General features: G+C 38.3%; 1 protein-coding gene across 2 annotated transcripts in view; it reads right to left on the bottom strand.

Annotated features, from left to right (window-relative positions):
- Positions 1 to 23,220, bottom strand: part of plxdc2b (plexin domain containing 2b) — a 99,528-nt gene that overhangs the window by 27,403 nt on the left and 48,905 nt on the right. For both annotated transcript variants that reach the window (XM_044175815.1, XM_044175816.1), the window contains exons 4-7: positions 19,839 to 19,908; positions 11,514 to 11,636; positions 5,712 to 5,830; positions 4,122 to 4,221 (exon numbers count right to left, since the gene is read on the bottom strand). In XM_044175815.1, the coding sequence (XP_044031750.1) occupies positions 4,122 to 4,221; positions 5,712 to 5,830; positions 11,514 to 11,636; positions 19,839 to 19,908 (412 nt within the window). The remainder of the gene's footprint in view (positions 1 to 4,121; positions 4,222 to 5,711; positions 5,831 to 11,513; positions 11,637 to 19,838; positions 19,909 to 23,220) is intronic.

Here is a 23,220-nt window from a genome sequence, read left to right as displayed (position 1 = left end):
TAGCAATTGACTATCGCTAAAAACCCCTCCCCCGAACAGTGGTTGTCCAGTCATAACTTAGCAGCCCTCACTAGGGAGGCCTGTCAAGATATGGATTTTCTCCACATGTTGGAGCAGTGTGCATGGGGCTGTAGTAAGATAGATACGCTGCATTTAAAGAGTTTGGAGGGTGGTGTGTTTGATTTAGCCTTCCCAAAACCAAAAAACCCAAGAGCAGAAATGTAAGGAATGGATTTAAATGTGTTTGTCTGCTCCAACATTAGCTGGGAACTTAAAACTTCAGCAACCCCAGCCAACGTTAACTGAGATAGCTGAGATAGCGTTACATTTGCCAAACACAGCGGTTAGTCTTTGTCCAGCCTTTTGTCTTGTAACATAAAAGTGAAAATATAGTGTTTGAAAAAGTAAGCAAAGCAGGCAAACGAAGTTATGTTAGAATAAGATAACATTTTCCCTTGCATGTTTCTTTATTCATTTTATTCTACATGCATCATCAACTGGTGAGCATGTTGACTTTTTGCCTGGGACATGTTAGCTTTAGCCTCAGTCTTTTAGTACAATATCATGCAGGCCTATGTAGCCATCAAGTGCATATTTAAGACCCCATTTATAGGATTCTCATTTTTCAGGCAGCTCTTGGAGCTAACATTAGTTTAATTCATTAGCTATAGCTGATAAATTCTGCCAGACAGTTGTCATTGGAGCCAGGAAAAGTGATGGCTAAAATGAGAAGCCTGCTTGTTTCTGCCTTTGTTTGAAATTAACGACCCATTGTTTAAAAAATTAATACTGAATTAGCGTTAATTAGCTAACATTAGCTGATAAAACCGGCCAATGACAGTCGACATTTCAGTCGACAAAATCAACGACTAGAATGGCTAAAAATAAGAAGCTCCTTTGGTTTACTTCTGTGTGAAATCAAAGACTTGTTTATCAAATTGCGAAGAATTTCGAGTGGTAAACCTGTGGCAGTTTAGTAACTAAGAAAGATAGGGCCTGTGAGTTACCAAGCAATGTCTCAAATGTTGATACATCATTTGGATTTAATGTGATATATATGTAAATGAGGGCAAGACAGGTATTGTATTTAGTTGTTTGCATCTGATGGAATCCAGTTTCCGCTGTGTAATTTCTCTCCCAAAAATGTGACGTATTAAAACATTCTGGTTTCTTTAGAAGCAGAATAAACGCAGTGATCATTTCTGATGGATTATCAGAACAGAAAAACAGATCTGACATAAAGAAGACAACGCACACTCCTCAGAGACATCATTCATGTTCAACATAACACCTCGGTCTAAATCTGCTTCCATTCAAGATTTCATCACTCCATAAGCAAACAGCAGCACACACTGGTTTCATCATGCTGTGTCAGAGGCATCAAAGACCACTTGATTTATGAAGTCTAGGAGGACTGTGCTAACAGGTTCAATACAGAAATCTCTCAGTGCCAACTACAGCCTTCTAGGCAGAAATTTTGTAGGAAAAGCCTTCAGATGAGACAGAAAAAGTCCATGTCAGAAAATCCTACCACTCCATGGATCTGGTGTTTTGGAGAGTTGTTTTACTCTCAAACCAAACCAAATATTTAGACGAAAAAAACCCTTCTTATGTACTGGGTTTTAAGTTATAAGTTTTTAACTTTGAAATAAATGCTATCCAAGTTTCACATACGCAATCAAAACAGAGTTTAAATTACTGAATAAATCATATTTGACAACTCATTATTGTGGCAGGCTTTGAATCAGAGCCCATGAGAGGGAAAGAGAGAGAGTCTGACTGTGGATGAAAAGGTTTGAAGTGACTCCCCTTTGCTTTAAATTTAATGGGCCTTAATTGCAGTAACTCAAAGGCAAATGGGAGAAGCAGATCTGGAGCTTTGCCCACAGCTCTGCCCACTGAGAGAGGTGGAACAGTGTTGGAGAAGGTGGCGACAGTCGGAGCTAAAGCAAAACAGACGAGGCTGAACTCAGAGACACAGTTTAAAGGGTAAATAAAAAGCTGATGAAACAATGCACTCAGTCAGCTAAATGACCCTTTGCTAAGTCCCACCCCCCTTAGTTGCCGTCGCTACGTCTGTCAAGCTTTCCATTTTAGAATGCAGTTTACCATGACAACATTGGAAGGTTTACCTAAGGAAACTATAAAAGAAGGAAGGGTCATTACGTCACTGTGTAGCGCGTGAACGCACATTGGTGCCAAGTGTTAAAACTGGAGCTTTTCCCCACCGAAGTCAAGAGAATTTAATAATATTCAGGAGGGCTAACGTTAGCCAGCTCGCTCGATAATGTTTCCTATTATTGTCAGGAGACGGCGCTAATCGCCAAATTTTATATGCCTCAATAATTCTTGACCGTTATCACTTACCGGAACTTGTTTCTTTGTTCGTCAATGAAATAAGTTAGCATTTGCATTTTGTTTAGCTAACGTTAGCCAGCAATATCTCTGTTGAGACTTCCTACATTAAATCATTAACATTAGTAAGAAAGAATCCTCGTGAAGGTGTAAAAGAAACATACAGGGTTTGAAGACTGTGCTTTTTCAGTCAGGGAGCTGCGTGTTGGTGAGTGATAGCAAATGTTACAGCCTCTCTAGCTTAATGTTAATTGTTGTCATGGCTTATGTGTGTGCTAACTAATAATACAGGCTACATGACTGGTACGGATGTAAATCACTGAGGCAAACTATAAGGCATTGTAGCAGACGGTCAAGTCCTAGTTATGGATATTTACCTAACTCTGACAGGCCATAGCATTGAGTCCAGCCAATTATAATTTGATCTGGTTTTAATTGCAGTCTGGTCAGCGATAATAGGTTGGACCTGCCCCGTTTGGTCATGTATCATGATGTAGCTATCTTGGAACAAACAGGGGCTTGAGTTGAGCTATATGCAGCTGCTGGACAGAGCCTAAATGCTTGTTATTGGAGACCAATAACAAGCATTTAGATAACAAACATCAGTCAACATCATGTAATGGGTTTTTATTTTTATTTTGGAAAGCATTTTCCAGTCAAAGGTGAAACAACACAGATGGGTTATATGGGGACTTGCCATGGCCGCCCCTTTAACTTCAATAGAAGTGGCACCAAAGTCTGGCACCAGTGCAAAATTCAAATGCTGTCACCGACGTAATGACCCATCCTTCTTTTATAGTTTCCTTGGGTTTATCCACATGAAATTCTTTGACAATTTTGAAACAATGTGTCTTTAATTTCACACAGAAGTGAACGAAAGCAACAATTTTTAGCTGTTTTAGTCATTAATTTGGTCGGCTGAAATGTCGAATGTCATTAGCATGTTTTATCAGCTAACGTTAGCTAATTAACGCTAACTCTGTGAGTTGAAAATTAAGCCTACGACTGACTTTTGATGTTTCCAGCGGACTTGATTTAAAACGAGAACCCAGGGTCTTACAGTAAATATGCAAAGCTGGCTACATACAAGATATCATGCTACAAGACTGAGGCTAAAGCCGCATGCCCCAATTAGCATCCTTACCAGTTGATGATGTACAGCAGAAGACATGTAAATAAGGACCAGTATTGTTCTTGTATTGAAGGGTAGAGCTAAAATGTAATTAAAATGTTATTTGTTCCGACGTAACCCTGTTTGGATGCTAACTACAAAAACACACATTTGGACAAAGTGACACAGAGGTTAGATTTATGCATTATTGTTTGTATATTCACTTTTACTGGAGTGTTTTGCTGAAGTTCCTTGATTGGTTTCCTTCCACAAACCATACAAACATTTGGCACCTATTTTAGAGATAAACACACTGTTTAATATATTTGTGACAGTTTTGCTCTTGTGTTTTAAGTTTTGGAAAGGCTACAAAAAGACAGCACCCTCCAAACTCCTAAACACGGGTTTCACTCCTTCTACAGCTCCGTCTATACTGCTTTGGCATGTAGAGAACTTCAAAGTTTGACGGGCTTGCCGTGCCTGGTTACAGTTACTATAATTGGACAGTCGCTGTTGAGGTGAAGGGTGTAGTTGCATGGTTCAATCATGAAATTGTTTTCTAGTTTCTAAAAAAGTTGGCATTTAGATGAATTCAGAATTTCTTTATGTGTACAAGTGAGCAAATGTATGCTGGAAAGGTGTGTTTGAGACTCACTGGGTATCTGTTGGATCTTGTGGACCACCACAAAGGCATCAGACAGGCCCACCTTCACCGGGTGATTGACAGAGCTGATCTGTGACACCTCAATGGGGATCTGAAATAGAAGAGGGGAAAATCAATTACCAGAACCACGGTGATCTGTCTGGGACAGGCCGGAAAATAGAAGAAGGTCACACCAGTCTGACAGCCCCGACAATTCAACCAATTTATCACTATCTCCCATGGGAATTTGCTGAGGCATTATGCAACTTCAATAAGCATATAGCTATCTTTGGTGCATAGAATAAAAATTCAGACACAAACGAGATTAACAACTTTGTGAGGACTGACTTATATCAGAGTAAACAGACCAAAACAGAGGTCCTGACCAAGAAAGGTCAAAAAAGGAGTTAAACTAGACAAAAGTACTGCACTAAACAAGCCTTGTAATCATCAAGGATGATGTATAAACCCAGATTACATGTAATGGTCAGGTTGCTCTTTTCAGACCAATATAAGCAGCGTAATGAAATACTTATTGGAAAAAAAACGTAGCAGCTTTCAGATCAGCTCTTCTATGTGAAAATAAGAAATTACAAAAGAGGCCTCAGTCATAAAAGAAGCAGCCCTGCTATTATTACCATTGCAATTATCATAGATCATTATTTAGTTATTGCAATTTCACACCCTTACAGCAGTCTCTGTTGGATAATATTTTTCATTACCATCCCTTTCTCTGTTCAGTTAAGTTGTTTATCTACGCATTTTTGAATTTTGGAAAGTATTAGACACCATTGGGACATCTAATATAAAATGTATGATCCAAAACCTGTAACATAATTTCAAATAATGTTAACAACCAAATCAAGGATATGGAAACAGTATGAGGACATGAAGTGAGATTTCCTTAAGGCCATCATTAAACGTATTATTTTCATCATGTTGGCGTCACCCTCTTGTGTAATGACCAGAGTGAAAACACACGAACACGGGGCGGCTTTTTCTCAGCTGAAAAGGCTGCGGTACGTGTTAGAAATGACTAAGACATTTTAAAAGGTCGGACAGAATTAGAAACAGAAGGAAAACACAGACGTTTGTGTGAGCTGTGGGATTTGGGAGAGATTGAAAGTGAGTCCAAACCATTAAATATTCGAGTGTAGTTAGTGCTGTTTAGTTGTAATATATAGTGTCTAATTTTGTGAATGTGTATCAAAAGCCTAGAAAAGTAGGTAAGATGGCCTATTTAATTAGTATTTATTCTGATATACTGATTTCTCCACTGATTTCTCCAAATGTCAGATATTTATGAATTTTGCTGTAGACAATGAATCAAGCTTGTTTTCTTTCTTTATTTTATTTTAATGTATACACAGCACTCTGGATCTGGCTTTTATTTATTTATGGTGTCTTTAAACCCATGCAGGCTGGGCATAGTTGTATGCATTCATTCAGATGGATAAATGGTGTCAGACAGAGTGTAAAAATTAGAAAAGGACACAAAGAAATAAATACATGTCTTAGTAAATCACAGATACTGGAGAAAAAACAGGGAAACAGCTTTTTCAGGAAAGATAAAGAAAACTGGTTTGATAAATGAGCTCTGACCTCTTTGTATGCAAAAACAATCCTGCCGGTGTTGTGTAGTGTTGCCTGGAAGGTGAAGCTTCCCAGGTTGTAGTTGTCCTGTAGGTGGACATGGTCCCATTGCACCACCAGAGCAGTACCTAAAGGAGAACGAACCACAGTGGAAACACACACAGCTCATTACCACATGACATAGAATCAGATAAAAGGAAAATACAGGCGTCACTGATAGCTACTGTCTGCAGAAAACTCATACAACTTGTTTTTCACAGTTTTTGAAATACAATCTCTACTGTCTCCAATCCAGCGTGAAATGAACTGCTGACCGGGCAAAAGTCTGTGAATAAGAAGACATCAATGTAACAATCATGTTTGTAAGGCGATATGTTTTTGAGGGATTTTATTTCCTGGCAGAGACTTAATTTCCCCCTGTGGGTGTGAGGTGATTGACACTGAAGACACTGATATGAAAACACTCCACTGGAGGAGGATGAAACAGCAATAAAACGGAAACTTTTGACAAAATCAAATCAAGGCACGGTGGTTACTGTGATGGATAATGTAGCTCCCGCAAATTTCACAACAGTGAAAGTTTTTCATACTGTGCAAGAGCGAATGACTGTAAATGACTTCTTCTTATGGTACAGGACAACATTTCCAACTGTCACCATCTAGAATAAAGTAATGCAGAAGGGCAACATTGATGCTAATTTAAAGAGTGAGTTCACCCAAATTATAAAAGGACATATTTTTTATCTCTAGTGTTATTTAGTCATGCATATAGTTTTGTTTTTTCTAAGGTTTTGAGATATCTGTCTGTGAGATTTCTGCTGCCACCTCGATATAATGTAAGTGGATGGAATTTCATTTATGGTGCTATCAGTCTTTCCAGAAAAAAACAACCTGGTTACAGCAAATAATCCAGATTTTATATAATCCAGCCACTGTACCAAAGAAATGACTGAAAACTGTTAAAGAACAACTTGCAGGTTGAATTTATTACTAAATTTATATATAAAGTTTCCTGGAGATGATAATTTCAAAAGTTAATGCAGGATTTAATATGTTTTAAGACATAATGGCAGAAATTCAGGGGAAAAAGTAGGCGTAATCTTAATAACAAATTATCCAGAGAAAGACATGTTGCTGTTGAGTTTTTCAAGTTTTCAGTGTTTGGCCACAGAAAATTAATGTCAACTTTTTTAAATAATTGATTAATAGTTTAAGTAATTTTCCAAGCAAAAATGCAAAACATTCTCCAGCTTCTAAATTGTGAGGATTTGCTGCTTCTCTTCATCTTATGTGATAGTAAAATTAATAATGTGAGGTTTTAGATTTAAGTGTGATTTTCACAATTTTCTGACATTTTATAGACCAAACAATTAATTGATTAATGAATCAGCAGGATGTTAGTTGCAGCCCTAACTGTTTCTGCATGTTCGGACACCACTTCTTACATGATATAATATGTTATTTTGTAAAATGGGTCCATTTAAACATGAATGTGCAGTGTCACAGACACAAAGCTTGCTACACAAATCAGGAGTGTTGGACTGATCCTGGTTCAGATTTTAATGTATAACCACTGCCAAGCATCTTAAAGACCTCTACAGGCAGACTGAATAACTGAGTGTATGAATAAACGAATGAATGACTGAATAAATAAGCATCTGAGTAACTTACTGTATAATGTGAAGCTTAAAAGCCACATACTATAACTCTGAATCATACTTGATAACAAGGAGTCATCATTAGGTGTTTCCTTAATTTGGGTGCGTACTAAATTAGCACCAGACTCACGCAGCCTTCAGCTCTACCCTCCAGACAGCAGGCCTCACATTACTTTTAACACTATTTTGATTAACTGTGGACTTTGGAGAACCTATTGATGTGAAAGCCATTCCCCTCTCCGAGCTAGTCATTTGGCTGTGCGCCAGGGCAATAAAGGTTTGTTAACACAACTAATCAGTTTTTACGTCACTTAGCCAGAACTCTTCCATCCAAAATGAAGATGAGATTTAGCTTCTCTGCTGACAGTTTGGTGAGCACAGGCGTCTACTTGCCTCTGGCACTAGACATTGATGTAGCATGTGTTAAAGAAGGATGTTAGGCATGTTAGGGTCTGATCTTTCATTGACATTTAATATCATGTGACTAATATCATCGCAACTTGACAACTGTAGAGTTCAGGGCAGCAAATACAGGACACTACTTTGAGTGTTTGGATGAGAAATGAGGAAAAAGAGGGAATTTTGAAGAGCTGCTGTGTAATGCATTAAAGAGGACAGAGTTTAGGAGAAGGTGGTGAATATCAGAGAGAGGACCAGAGCACTAAATTGCTTCTACCTTATGGCACAGCGTGCTTACTCAGTCAGCACAAGTTAAGCCTAATATAAGTCTGCTTAAAATGCATTGAGTTCAGGAGGGGAGGCTGCCATGCTATCTGGGGCTTCCTGGCTAAAAATACAGAGTGGTTGAGCAGGCGAGGAGGGAGTACACACTGGCCTTGTTTCTAATTCCACTTACAAGCTTAACATGCTGTAAAAACTCAAAACAAACAAATCAAATCCAGCCTATTACGCAAGCCCACCCTCAACATGGTGAAGTAATTTTCGTCAAGAGTTTTATTGTGTAACAGTTTTCTGATTTTGTTTTAGTCTGTGTAATCCATTTTACAGTTAACTTTTTTATGTTTTATTTATTTTTTCAACTGTATTTCTTACTATTGTAATAGTTTCTGATGATTCCCAATGTATAAAATAATAATTTCTGATGCCCTATAGGCCCTTTTCACAGCAGATAATTTGACATTTAAAAAAAGCACAGATGTTACTAATAACATTAATGATGGTTTTGTTCTATTCAAGTGTTCCAGTAAGCCATGACACTGTGAGGTCATTTCAAGTGTTTTGTATCCGGATAAAATCCAGATTAGATTTAATACACTTTGGTTTACATGTAGCCACATAATATGTTCAGATCACAAATTTAATTACGTCCGTCTTTGTTTTCCCGGGCAACATGCACATTAGGGTCGGCCCTCCTGCTGTGCAAGGTGGTGGTAATGCACCTGAAGCAGTTTGGTAACTGATAAAAATGCCAGAAGAACAAGTTCTGCACTTTAGCAATTTAGTTACAACAATTTGCAGTTAGCAATAACAAGCTTGCTGGTTAACAACTATTTATGAACTATGAGTTTCGTCTTATTGGCTCTCATCGACATTGCTCACCCGTACATAAAAATGTCTTGCCACCCACGCAGATAACTCAGTGGTTGAACTGATCAGGGATCAGATAAATGCTACAATAGCTTGGTGCGTCTTCTGTGTGTGTTGAAATCGTTGGAGCCGCTTTTCTCTCTGTTTCAAGCGACCAGAAGAACAACAACTAATTTGTAATTTCAGTGTAACTTAAGCTGTCATCATCTCAGGGGAAAGACCCTGTGAGTGGCTACGTCCACAAAGTATGGATTGACTTAGTTATACTTGGGAGGAGTAAAGATGTCGTATCCATCCTGGAGAGACAGATGCATTTACACCTTTTCAATATCTGACTAGAATGTGTCTCAAACCACCTCCTAAGGTTTGACTGAGATTTCAATCCATCTTGAATGCTTCTTGGATGCATTTACACTTAGCTTTGTTGAGATCAAATGACTATCCGAACTGCCCAAGACACACGAAATAGAAGAAGAAGAAATGTTAACAGGATCAGATGACAGTGTTGCGGCTCCTTTAGGAGATATAAGACTTGAAATTAATCTATGAGTAATGGATAAATAAATACTTGTCTGGTACTATGAATTGAAGAGTTCTATAGTTATATTTTTACCACTGTAGTGATGTCACCATAGCCCCGCTCGCAACAACAGTCAGATTCACAGTCTGTCAGGTGCTGAAACACTTCCCTCTTCTATAATTGTGCACTATCAAACTTCAGGATAGTTTCACATCACTCATGTCTTAACCGATCACATGTATTCTTTATTGAGCAGATTCTAATTAACAAAAGAAGTAAAAGTTTTTGTGAAAATTGAACATCTAACAACGAAGCTTCACACTGTGTCTGTGAAGATTCACACACCTCCCACAATCCTGTTTGTGTGTCGAGAACGAACAATACGTCTCTGCTGTGAACGCCTCATCAAACTGCTAACAGCCTGATGGAGAGAAGCACTGACTCCCCCACAACACAACAGACCATACAGTTCTTCTGCTGTATTGGCAGGACATTGACTGATGGACAGTGTGTTGAGGAGCAGGCAGGCTGAGAATCAATCGGCTGCCAGTTTGGTTAAAGTCTGATGAGCTCCACTGCAGAAGGTCACACAGTTGGTCAGTCACTCTGCTGCAGAGGGATTAGACAGCAATGACTGACATGATGGATAACAACCATCATGGATGGCAAAAGGAAAGTAGAGAGGAAAGAGTGAGGAACGGCAATTTAGTTTAAAGTGAGTAAGTGGAATTTAAGGGGATGTTGTAGAGGTCATGGAGAGTTTAATAAAAATTATTTAATGATAAAGATCTGTTATTTTGTAAATTACTCTCTGAAGATGGTGCATATAGCTTTAGTCATAACAGATTATGTGCCTTAATTTCAATATAATAATAATAATAATAATAATGATAATAATAATAATAATAATAATAACCATTTTGTGTGAACTTTGGACTGGGCTATATGGAAAAAAATTCTCTATCACTGTAAATTTTATATTGCGATACTGATACATATTGTGATAATAGATTTTCTTAAAATAATTTGAGAACTTGTTGAAGGATAAAACAGAAATGTCTGTTTTGATTGTTTCCAGCAAATTAAATACCGGACAAATCAAGGTACTTTATTACATCGATGTAAAAATCATAAAAATCCAATATTGCCTGGTTTGTGTTCATGGAGGATTTCATATAAATCATTTAATCAGTAAGACTTCCCATTTTGTGAATAAATGTTTGAGGATGGCTCATATAGTTTTAGTAGCATTATGAGCTTCAATTTCAAGATAATAACTATTCTGTGTGAATTCAGGGGTTGGCGATACTGATACATACTGTATTGTGTTATAATAAATGTTGTGTAAAATCAATTGAGAAATTGTTAAAGGATAAAAAAAAGAAACGTTTGTTTTTGACCGTTTTCAGCAAATTAAATACCTGACAACTCAAGGTACACTGATGCAAAAATCATATAAAAATATTATTGTTATTGGAAAATCTCAGGTGGTAGACAAATTTATATCATGACTTCATTAGTCACAGCTATATTGTGTTATTTATAACTTTCTTTGTTAGTCTTTTTTTTTTCTATAATGTATTATATTAGTTTCCCACTGGGACTAATGTGTTGTGTGCATAGGTTGTGTGTAGCGTGAGCACCCCTGCAGACTTGAGAAGTTTATTGTTGTTGGTAAAAGTGTATCTTGTGTGTTTTGTATGTTAAAATGAGCTCCCAGTTACCACAGCAAATGCTCCTTTAACAATACCAGCTGTGTAATTTGTTGTAGAGTAATTTGTTGAGCACACCGCGATATCGGCCATTTTGCTAGCTTGACTGTTTTCACGAGTCACGTAGCTTAAAAATAAATCATCGTGGTGTTGTTTGCTATCTGGCAATTAGCTAAATACTTTCTTTCTCTGTTTTAGTATTTCTGGAGCTTACCACAGAGTTGGCTGTTGAAGACCTGATTTCATTCTGCTGGTACCAGGATAAACGGCTAGTTGGAGCCAAAAGTGCCAATTTGTGCCTTAACACAAGACAGAGTACACAACTACTACACATTCAGGCAGAAATAACATATTAGGAGTAAACTGCTGTTACCATTGTCAAAGTAGATGACAGTGGAGTTTCTGGAGACACTGGGGTCAAAGTTTGCCATTAGAGGAGCGATGTACTGTGTAGCTGTTAGCATCCGGTGGACCACGTCACCCGTGTAGATGAACCCTGAGGAAGAAAAAGAGAAAAGACACAACATATAACTTTCAGTCTGAATTCTAATTTAAAGGTCCAGTGTGCAGGATTTAGTGACATCTAGCGGTGAAATTGCAGATTGCAACCATTTGAATACCGCTCGCATCACCCTCCACTTTTAAGCATTTAGGAGAAACTACGATGGCTGCGAAACGCGAAAGGGCAAATCTAGAGCCAGTGATTGGTTTGTCCGTTCTGGGCTACTGTAAAAACATGGCGGTGCAAAACAGCGACCTCCGTGGAAGGGGACCCGCTCCCTCTGTAGATAAAAGGTAATGAAAACACAACGATTCTTATTTTCAGATGATTATACACTAAAGAAGAATTTCTGCCAACAGCTCCTCCTAAATGTTACACACTGGACCTTTAAATGAAAATTGCACTCTTAAAGTGTTTTAAGGTGGATTTACCCTTTTGCAACTCATAAAAACAAACATCAATCTTCTCTCCCTCCACTCCTACATTTACTCCCTCTATAAAGCTGTTATCAGATACAGTATCTTTCTGGAAGATAACATGTCTGCTTTCCAGTCCAAAGTTTAAAGCTCCTCATTAACTCACAACCATCGCTTCTCTCACTGTCTCTGGCCTCATGCTGCTTCAGCTAGCACCAGCGATTAATTAACTATTATCTTATATCAAAAACAGAAGGGCAAATCTGAGGGGTTTCAGAGGAAGATATGAGTGAGCTGTTATATATCATCATGAAGTCATGAGCCTGACTGATTCTTCCTTTTACTCTCCTGGTATTTTCCTTTCCGTCCTCCTGTGTGTGTTTTTAATCTACACCATCAATCACGGACACTAACGAAGAGACCATGACAGACAACAAAAAGCGATTATATTAACTTTTCCAATTTATTCATCCCTTCAACAAGGCAGAAATAGATCTCTCCACAGAGAAGGATGTGCTCAGTCAACACAAACTAGAGCTGCATCATTTAGCAGCCTGTGTAAACATGGTTATTAATGGACTCCAGAAAAGGGGGAAAACGCCCACAAATCATCACGAGGGAACAGTCTTTGCATAAAGAATTTACACTGATGACAACAGAATCAAACAGCTTCTTAATTTCCCTACTGACAACAAAGTTTAGCAAAGTCAGCTGCTATTTCAAGATTTATTCAAGCAAAAGCTTTTGTTTCTCAGTCTGGCTTTGCCTGAACTACAAAAATATCCCAAACAAATCTTAACATGTACCCTTAAAAATGTTTTTAAATAAATTACTCTTGTGGTAATTTATGGCCTCTATTTTTTTCCCTGATGTTGCCATTTTTGTCTTGTTGAAAGTTGTGAAACTGCAGGAATTTGACGATGACAGATAGGGTTGTTCAAACATTTAAGACTGGTTGTTATTTTCAAGTGTAGCTACACATACATGATTCAGTAACCACGAAAAATATGGTCTTTTCTGGACGGCAATAGAAGCTGAGTATCAATATTAAAATCTGAGAGTAGGAAGTTTTGGATATTTTTTAACATGTAAATAGTACAACATTTTGGAAAATACGCTTATTTATGCTAAACTATGCTACGGCCAGCAGCCAGTTAGCTTAGCTTAGCATAAAGACTGAAAACAGGGGGAAACAGTTAGCCTGACTATGTCCAAAGGTAACAAAATCTGCTATTCCACACCTCTAAAGCTCATTAATTAACATGCTGCATCTTATTTGTTTAATCCGTACAAAAACCGAAGTGTAAAAACGACAAGTTGGGTCATGTACTGAACTCATGGATGTACAAAGAGAACCTGATACAGCGTCGGAGGCGGGGCCCGGTTCATTTCTATGAAAGCTGCTCAGTGGTGCATGAAGCCAAAAAAGACTTACCTGTATAAAATTACCCAGATCTTCCGCACCATGCGGACTACAGAACTAGCGTACTAGAGACGCCACCGGCCGAACTTCCAGTTTAGCCCTCCACTAACTTGAATGGGGATAAAATGATTTAATCATGCGGCTCTTCTAGACTTTCCAAATGTTATCAGACCAAATGGATCAAAATCTTATAGTGAAACGAGTCAATTTGCGTGGGTTGTGACGCTAAAAAAAAAAGATCCACCATTTTATGTCTAAATAATGGAAAAAAGGTCTCATGGGGCCAGTGTGCATCACGTGACGGACCCGGAAGTTGTAATTCCACGGTTTGGCCGCTATGTCGAATTGGCTTCAAAGCCCGGTGCACTTTCTGTGGGCTTGGCTGAACTGTTATGAGCAGTAACTTCCTGAAAACTTGTCGCCAAGCAACCAGTGGAGACTTTAGGAAGTTACTGGTCATGGCCAAGAAACAGTCCGGCACATAACCCCCCGTAAAACGTCCATGTTAAACAAATGAGATATACTGTATATATTAATTAGTGAACTTTAAAGGTGCTGGTTGGCAGATTTTATTACCTTTGGACAGAGTCAGGCTAGCTGTTTCCCCCTGTTTCCATTCTTTATGCTAAGCTAAGCTAACTGGCTGCTGGCTGTAGATTCATATTTGGCGTACAGACATTGCTACCACTTATCATATCATTATCAGAAAAAAGGGGAAAAATGTGTGGTTTCGGATTGTAAAATGTGAGGATGTGCTGCTTTTTTATGTGACTGTTAATGACGGATCTTTGGGTTTTAGACTGTTGCTCTGATTAAGAAAAGGCAATATGAAGACGGCAGTCGATTCATCCAAAAAAATAGTCAACCAATTAACTGATAATGAAATAAATTTTGAGTTGCAGCCATATATACACAATTTGGATGTGCAACACTAATTTACATTAACTCACTAGATATTATTTATTAGTTTTGTTTTTCCCTCACCGTCTGTGCACTATTAATAGTTACTTTTGCTGTCAAACTGTGAGCGCACTGTAGGAAGCCATTGCACCTTTTAATTATTGGAATAGCTTGAGCCAGCCTTAATCAAAAGCACAGAGCTCTGGAGAAGTTAGTGAGCTGCCCTTGAGTTAAGTTTATTTTGTCAAAAGCGTGTACATTTTTGATAGGAAAAAAATTAACTGTATAACCATGGCAACTCCTCCTATTGAGCCATAATGGGCTGAATCTTTTACCTCATTCAGGTGGAGTTCTCTACAGTCAGGACTTCACACAACTAAATAAAGTCACATCTCACTCCCACCCCTCCTCTGCTCTTCTCACTGTATGTGCTGCCAGTGCTCTATATAGAGGTAATTCTGAGCAAGGGTCTTGAGGGAAAGATTGATTCCTCTCATGATATGCTCTGCTCCTGGTTTCCAAAGTGATTGATGTGTTTTAATAGCCAGCCTACTGTATAAGAAGACATATGGTGACATGAAATGGGGGTTTATGGGCTTGGCCTCAATGAGAATTCCCCCCCCCCCCATATGCCTCAGGCAGCTACTTGTTATACTGTATTCATGTTGAACTTCTGCAAAAAAGCAAAGAGATTCCTTCATAAGAGAATGATTTCTGACTTTGGGTTGTTGTTTCAGTAGCCTACATAATTGAAAAAATGTCCATCCTAAAGACCAAGAGAGGTGAAGGACTTTTTCATTGTTAGTAGTTTCCCATGCCCATACTGATTTAAAGGAATAGTTTGGTGTTTTGGTAGAAACACTAATTTGCTTGCTTGCCGAGAGTTAGGCGAGAAGATCGATACCATACTCTCATGTCTGTACGCTAAATATGAAGCTAAAACCAGCAGCCAGTTAGCTTAGCTTAGCATAAAGACGGGAAACGGGGGGAAAGATAAGTGTATTTCCCAAAATGTTGAACTATTGCTTTAAATATGTAAGTAGGCTAGTAATCTTTATGCAAGTAGCACTAGCAGGCATTGCTTTCCCCACATACAGTGTTATGCTATTATTTCATTTTTGATAGCAAATGACAGAACATAAAACACAGCACAGCAGATAAGAGCACCCACCCTATGTTATGTCATGGTATATGAATGTAAAGAGGATAGAAAATAAAGAGACAGGGTTGTTTAGTCTACTTGCCTAAATTAAGGTAAACATAAACATAATACCAAAGGGCTGTAAGCTCATTCAGTGGTGGTGACTTCAAGGTTGTGTGTTGCTGCGTTGGCACTTTTCACATCTTTTATCTGATTGTGCAGCGACACAAATGGCCTCCTCCAAATCAGCCACTATACATTCCATCTCATCTCATATTTACCCAACATTCAACTCAAACATGTTTTTATCTCTTTCACTTCTTCTTTGGCTTTGCTTTGTTTCGCTTCACTACTTCTCCTTTCACTTTAAAACCTCTAGAAAGCTTAGAAATCCCCCGACCAAACACACACACACGCACACTTGTCTGGACACACACAAAGCCCTGTGTTGAAGGGGTTTTATTTCTGGTGCTGCCTGTGCTCTCTACCAGCAATCTCCTGAAAACACAATACGAGTTATTTGACAGTCTAAAGAAAATCAGACAGCCTCTCAATACACTAAAGAGGTGAGAGCCGCGGGGCGCTCAATAGAGAGGCAATTCATTCATTATGGCCGTCACTTACAGCAGAGGGAGACTGGACAGAGGAGGAGGGAGGAGGGCTAGGAAGAAACACATATACAATGAGAGAGGAGAAAGAAAGTGGAGATGAAATAGTTTGAGGTTGAGAAAGAGGCTTCAGGAAGGTGGGCTGGAGTAGGATAATTCTTACCAAGTTTTGTTTATATGTGCTGCTATCCAAAAGTGCCGGGTTTCTGGATGTCCAAGAAAAACATGAGCTTGAATTAGTAGTCCCTACTAGACTAAAGCTTCACTTTATTGGACATTGTGTTTAGACAAGGTCTGTTGCTTCGTACTGAGCTGTGTTTAATTTACAGGATATTTTCTGTTTATCACAGCTGTTCTGAGCCAGGACTGGATCATACGCACACACATTATATTTAGTCTTTTAAATACGAAGCTACAAGGTTTTTATCTAAATTAAATGTCTGATTTTCTAGTGGTTTTTTTATTGCGGATTGATACAAAATATTGAGTCAGCCTATAACCAATCCATTATGTCTCTTCTAGGAAAAATCACAGTATAATGTGTTTTATGTTTCGCAACTTTGGAATACTTCAAATTGGCAATGATCGTCACCACTACTGGACAAAAAAGTCAAACTTAATTAGCACAAAAAAACCATAAAAGTTATTATGCTGTCTCCTAGAAACTGTGTTTATACACCGCTAATTTGTTTTGCCAAATATGTTTTGAGGGATAAGTAATTGTTTGGATTATGTTGAGTGGCAACGTTTTGCCATGTGCTATGCATTGGTACCGTACGCAAGTTGTAGAGAGGTGGTCGGGTGAAAGGTGGACGGCACTTTGACACTGGAGACCGGGGTTTGCATCCATGTGTGGTTAGGTTTAGACAAGAAACACATCCTGTCTCGTGCTTCATGTCACTGTTGACTTTGTAATATTTAACCAAGAAGACAATCTTTCTCTAACATTAACCAAGAGCCCTGAGAGCCTAATCATAACCATGAAAAAGTTTAATCATTCTTTAGTTGGTATGAGCAGATAAAAACAAATAAAACACATTGTCAGTGAATAGTTTACTGATATATTCAGTATGGCTGGGAACCACTGTCCAACGGGATAAACTGTTGGACGGACACATGATACCTGGATAGTGGATTTCATGTGCTCCTTTACTTCCCTCACACATGTTATGTATTTGGTACCTGACATGTAAATGCCTGTGATCACAAATTAGCTGGATATCAATACCTATGATTTAAAATGTTCATGTGTTTTCTGAATCTGTGTTTGTATTCTGGTTGTAAAATGTGACAGCTGGCCCAGTAAACAGGCATGCCACAGCTGGATATCTGTCGACACAGCTGGCGGTGGTCAGATCACATATTTAATCACTGATATTCACAGTCTCTACATGTCAAGCCGTCCACACACACTCTTCAACACAGACTGGACTCTTTAGACATATTTTTATGTTCTGTCCCTTTTTTCATTATTATCTAAGGCGTTGTGGTCTGTTGACGTGACTTTGTAATGTTTGTGTGGATTTTTAAACCAGATAATATCAGTATTAAACCGGTGTTTTCAGTGTTAAAGTAGCGTGCATTGATGTCTGCCACAGTGTCATTTTTGATTCTACCACTGGAGTACAGGTGCAACTAATGATTATTTTCTATCATCCATCAATTTGTCGATTACTGTTACGATTAACTGATGAATCGTTCAGTCTATAAAATGTCAGAAAATAGTGAAAAGATATTCGATTTATGAAGATACAAAAGCAAATCCTCACATTCTGAGAAGGAGGAAGCAGTTAATCTTCAGCATTTTCTTTGAACATTTAATTAATTATCAAAACTGTTGATGGTTATTTTTCTGTCGATCAGTTAATCAAATAATCGTTTCAGCCCCACATTGGAGGGTGCCAAAGTTGGAAATTTTCAAATGTTGTGGCTTAAAATATGCACAACAACAAGAAAAATCTTTATCTTATCAAGCCATTTTTGTTAGAATTGAGCCTTTAAACCTTAAATATCTTAAAAGACGAGAAAGAAATTGCTTTTACCTGTTTCTAATACACATCAACTTGTTTCAAGAAGTCTCGGAAATCATTTTTCTTGAAATTTGTGCAGTAATGTGTCTTATCTTGTTTTGAGGAAAATTCTCGCAACAAGATTTGTATTTGAAACAGGTTAAAATAATCTCACCACATGGCAGATTTTTTTTCACTTAATTTAAACAAGTAAAACATTTAGGACTCAGTAACAGACAAAATTACTTACGATGGAGACTTTTTGCAGTGTAACTCTCAACTGACTGCATGCAAAAACCATAAAAGTGGACATATGTTTGACAAGGCTGCATGCCAACCCCATCTTGTTGCCCACATTGTTCATGTGTTTGAGAACTGGCTGCTGTACTGTTTAGAAAGTATCTGTAACTCTGAAAATACAAAACTAAATTTAATTGTAACTCTGCTGAAATGAACTTTTCCTGCAGAGTTTCAGCACAGGTAGCAAAAAGAAATAATATTTGCTGAAGTAAAAACAGTGACTTGCTGACTGCAATGACTGCGGGGAGAATAGATGGTCCAGCTGGGAGAGGAGGGCGAGCTGACTGATAGGCCCTGAAATGGAGGGATGTGAGGAGGGCATCTGGGAGACAAAGCTCCAGAGGCCTGCAAGAGGCAGATAGCTGCCTCCTCCTCTTCCTCCTTGGTTTCCCCACTCCTCCTCCTCTGTCTCATCCCTCCATCTCTGTCTGGGGGAATGCAAATTCTTTTCTCCACTCCTCCACACCATCATCCAACACGTTTCTAAAGCCAAAGAACTCAACTTTGCCAGTAATGGAGGATCAAGTGTGAAAATGAGACAGTGATGATAATGATGATAAGAGACATGACGGATTATTTCTTTATTATTCCAGTGGCAGCTAAACGCAGCACAACATCTCTGAAATAGTTGGGTAAGAGCAGGGCTTTAGTCTTTGATGTAATAATAGCTGGTTGGGGTGTTGTTGTTTCCCCATAAAGACTCAAGTGGAAAATTGCTTTGCACACTCTGGCAAACACATCTCCTGTGTCACGTGCCCCACCCACACATACACATCTCCTGATACCCCCACCTCCTTATTCATGTCTGTCAGGCCACTTGGCAGAGGGATTCCTGTTTCCACTCCAAACCCATTGGTCTGGTTTCTCCTCAAGTTAAGTCTGGTGTGGAGTTGGTGGTGCTGAGTGGTTTGTTTTTTTATCCCCCAGTCTAGCAGACTATCCCGCAGAGGTGAGAGCTGTAAATGGTCTGGTATCAGGCTGACTGCTTGTCTGGCAGAGTGTTGTTGGTGGTTTTGTACTGTGGTTTGCGCCAGATGAGCTTTTTCAACCCTGAATCTTCTGATTTCATTTCATAGAGACAACATATAAAGCAATAGCTCATTGTTTGGTTCTTTTCTGTATTTAGGGGTGAGGACTTGTACAGTAGCCATGCCACACTCACAGGTACACCAAGTACGAGAAACACATGCACACACACTCTTTTTCTTCTCCATTTCATAAAGGCCTCTGTACTCCAGACTCATTTTATGAATCTTACCACATTCCCTCCTAAACCCCACAGCAATAAAAAAAAAACTGTCTGTGTACAGTCTAATATGCCAAGCACATACGGTATATCCAATAACAACACTAATAACTACTATTGAAAGAACAGAGTCCAAGAACAGTGTTCACTTACCACCAGTTGCCACGGTGATTTCACGCAGAAAATGTCCATAAAAAGGGAAATCGAAGGACAGATTAACTCTCTGTGAGGGGAAAAACAGACAGATGACCCCAGTCAGAAAGATAGAGGCAAGAAGTGGATTGACTGAGAGAAGAGACTGTTCTCATATTAAAAACAACAAGAGGATTTAGATCAGAAGAAAAATGTGGAAAGAAAATACAAAAGGTGCCTCGTGTACTATTTCGGCTCTACTTTGTGGGGCAATCACTTGTCATTTCTGAGTAGAAATCTAACATAGAGCTCTAAAGAGGAATGTAAATGTGGTAAAAATATATATGCATATGACCTTTATTACATATTAGTACAAGGAGAAAGAACAATCATATAAAATCATATAAAATGTCTATTTTTCAGGAACATATTGATGTCATCATGAAAATATTAACACTAAATTAATATTAATTAATGGAGTCAGCAGTAACTAATGGAATTCATGGATTAATACTTATTTACATATACTGTATCTGTAAATGTCTATTATATGGAAGCCCATTTTGCTAGGAAAGAAAATAAACTGAGGAAAAGTTACAAATAACAAAAATAAAAATACTCATGGAGAGTCAAAATTATTAGATACTAAGCCAAAGTTATGTGCTGGTATGTTTATAGTTGGACTTTTTCAGTCAAAATTGTGACATTGAAAATTAAAATTATTATATCTACTGAAGCAAAATTATCCACTAAGACAGTGGATCAAAATTATGATTTAATTTTGATTTAGCATTTCATAATTTTTAATAATTTTTTATATGACCATGCTAGCGGTATTAGGGATGCCAATGTCGTAATAACTTGTTATTTTAATCTAGCGCTATCATCGGATCAAAATTTTAATTGGTCCAATACTTTTGTTGATGACAAAATACTTGCTTGGCTGTGTACGACTATTTCCGACTAACTTTCTGAAACCGACAATCTGACATTCACACCCAGATGAGAGGTGAGAAAGGAGCAAGGGTTTTAACTTCAATAAGTGTGCTGTTATCCCTATATTTAAATGATATTGTGTCTCCCCCCTCTCTATGATGGCCGGCTTTTCACTCCGCTTTCCAGTGTGGCGGTTCAGAACAACTATAAACGCGAGTCATCGTACAAACTGGTTCTGTTCGAGCACAACCTGACATTTAGTCTTGTAAAGTCAAATTATGAGTTTAAGTAAAAACTGTGATATAATAATTTAAAATCATGAGAAGTCAAATTTTTGACTTAGCATCTCATAATTTTCACTTACCATTAGTATTCTTAACTTTGAATCTGTTCTTTTTTCTTTTCCTGGCAGAAATGAGCTTCCATACAATTTACAAATATGTTGATGGGAATTAACACATAATAAAAAGGGAAAGAAACTATATTATAAAATTACTCTTGAACCAAATGAACACCAAACTTCTCAAGCACATTACCACAAATGATGGTTTATGTATTCATTATTTTATCCCTGAATGGAATATGCTACAGTTGCACCACTGCCAGAAAATGTTATGGAGATAGACAGTCCACAGTAAACATGCAGCTATTATACATGATCCTAGATTATGCTGGGGGGAGTAATCCTGTTGCAAACCACACTGAATCTCACACACTATATAGCCAATACAGAGCTTAATTTTTCTACAGTCCTGTGATGAAGTTGACTTCTGCGGCTATGTTTTGTTTTACGACCCTATTGGCCAATTCCTTTCAGTGTCGCGGCCTAAAGCTCTGGCAGGCTGCAGTGCCAGGAGGGAACATGGAAGCTTTCTTCAATCCTGCTCCAGCACTCAGAGTTTTATGCAGTTTCTCAGGACTTTAACTGCTATCATAATAAACTCTATTTGTTTAAAATGTTAGTCTGCTGACACGGTGGCTGAATTTCAGCACAGATGGTTTTCACTCCTTCTTGCACTGCAATCTCACAATGACATTATCCAGGCAAGATTTCCATATCTCATTTTGACTCTGCATTGCTTGGCTGGTCACTGAATTGGGAAATTCACTTATTGATTTTTTCAGACTAAACCAAAGTCAGAGACACCTCCCACATCCCTCCTATACTATTTGGAAGAAAGGCGTCACCTCTTAGCCGAGCCTAAAAAAATTGCTTGTATGGTTCAATCCATCATTACATGACTGAAGATAGAGGAGCAGAATGCACAATGTGGGACTCTATTGTATCTCTTCGCCAGCTATTGTTCACCCTGGGTGCTTTCTCTGTTTTTTTCGTAGTCTGCGACTGCCCTGCTGCCATGCCTCTCCAGTCAGTCTACTGCTGCCTTGTGTGACTTCATCAGTATGCACCTCACATGGGTCACCTGCTTGTGCAGAGGTGGAAGGAGGGGGGCTGTTGAACTTCACTGCAGAGATGCTTTAAAACTGTTTAATGGTAGAGGAAACAAATATGCTGTAGTAAAAATCTGTCAAGTTGTGTCTTTGTGGTGACATATTATCAGCAACCTATGGCCAACCTAACAGCTGGGGGTTGTGGGTATAAAAGTTAATTTTGCAGCTGCAATTACTGTAATATTTTAGCATTATACAGTTTGTTCCATAGTTTACTGCCAAATATACAAATGTACCACATATAGTACACAGAAATACTGAGAAAACCTATCTCTTCTTTGTTTTCTCTCTCTCTTTATCTTTAAGCCCACATCACTAGCTAAACTAACCGGCTAGTAGGCACCAGTAGGCTGAAGACTGATAAGACTGGCGTCATGGTGTGTATATGGAAGGATTACATCTCCAAATGCAGATTGGTATTGAAAGAACAGCTTGAAGTTTGACAAATGGGGGCTGTTGCTGCGTCACTTAGCATCTGACTAGCTTAGCTGGAATTAAGAACAAGTTCAGCTAAACTGGAACTTGCAGTGGTTTAAAACACAGCCAAGTTGGACCTGATTGCTGTGTCAAAGCTAGCACGAGTTTAGCTTAACTGCAATTTAACAACTAAATTATGTATGATGAAGTTACCTTATAATATCCAGAAAGGAAATCGAATTTAGCTTCAGATTTTCCTATTTAGCCGACCTTATGACAAACAGCTAAAGAAAGAATTTAGAAATATTGCTGGAACAATATATAATACTATACTATGTCTCACCTGTCTACTGACAAAGTAACGCGTGCATTTAATACTTTGAGGCAGATGTGACACCTTTAACATGTAATTACACTTTTTGATCATGTTGTCTTCATAATATTGTTTCTTGTGAAAGATTATACCTTTTAGAAATTAATAAAATGAGCTGTAAGAATCTGCTCATATACTGAATTTTATAACTTTAAACCTCTGTTAATAAACCATGTCTGCAGCAGGTTTAAGTTAAACCTCAGACACATTCAGCTCTAGTAGCGT

The sequence above is a fragment of the Siniperca chuatsi genome, linkage group LG19 (assembly GCF_020085105.1).
Source record: "Siniperca chuatsi isolate FFG_IHB_CAS linkage group LG19, ASM2008510v1, whole genome shotgun sequence".
Classification (NCBI taxonomy): domain Eukaryota; kingdom Metazoa; phylum Chordata; class Actinopteri; order Centrarchiformes; family Sinipercidae; genus Siniperca; species Siniperca chuatsi.
The sequence above is the reverse complement of the archived record's forward strand: the minus strand, read 5'-3'. Positions and strand labels throughout refer to the sequence as shown.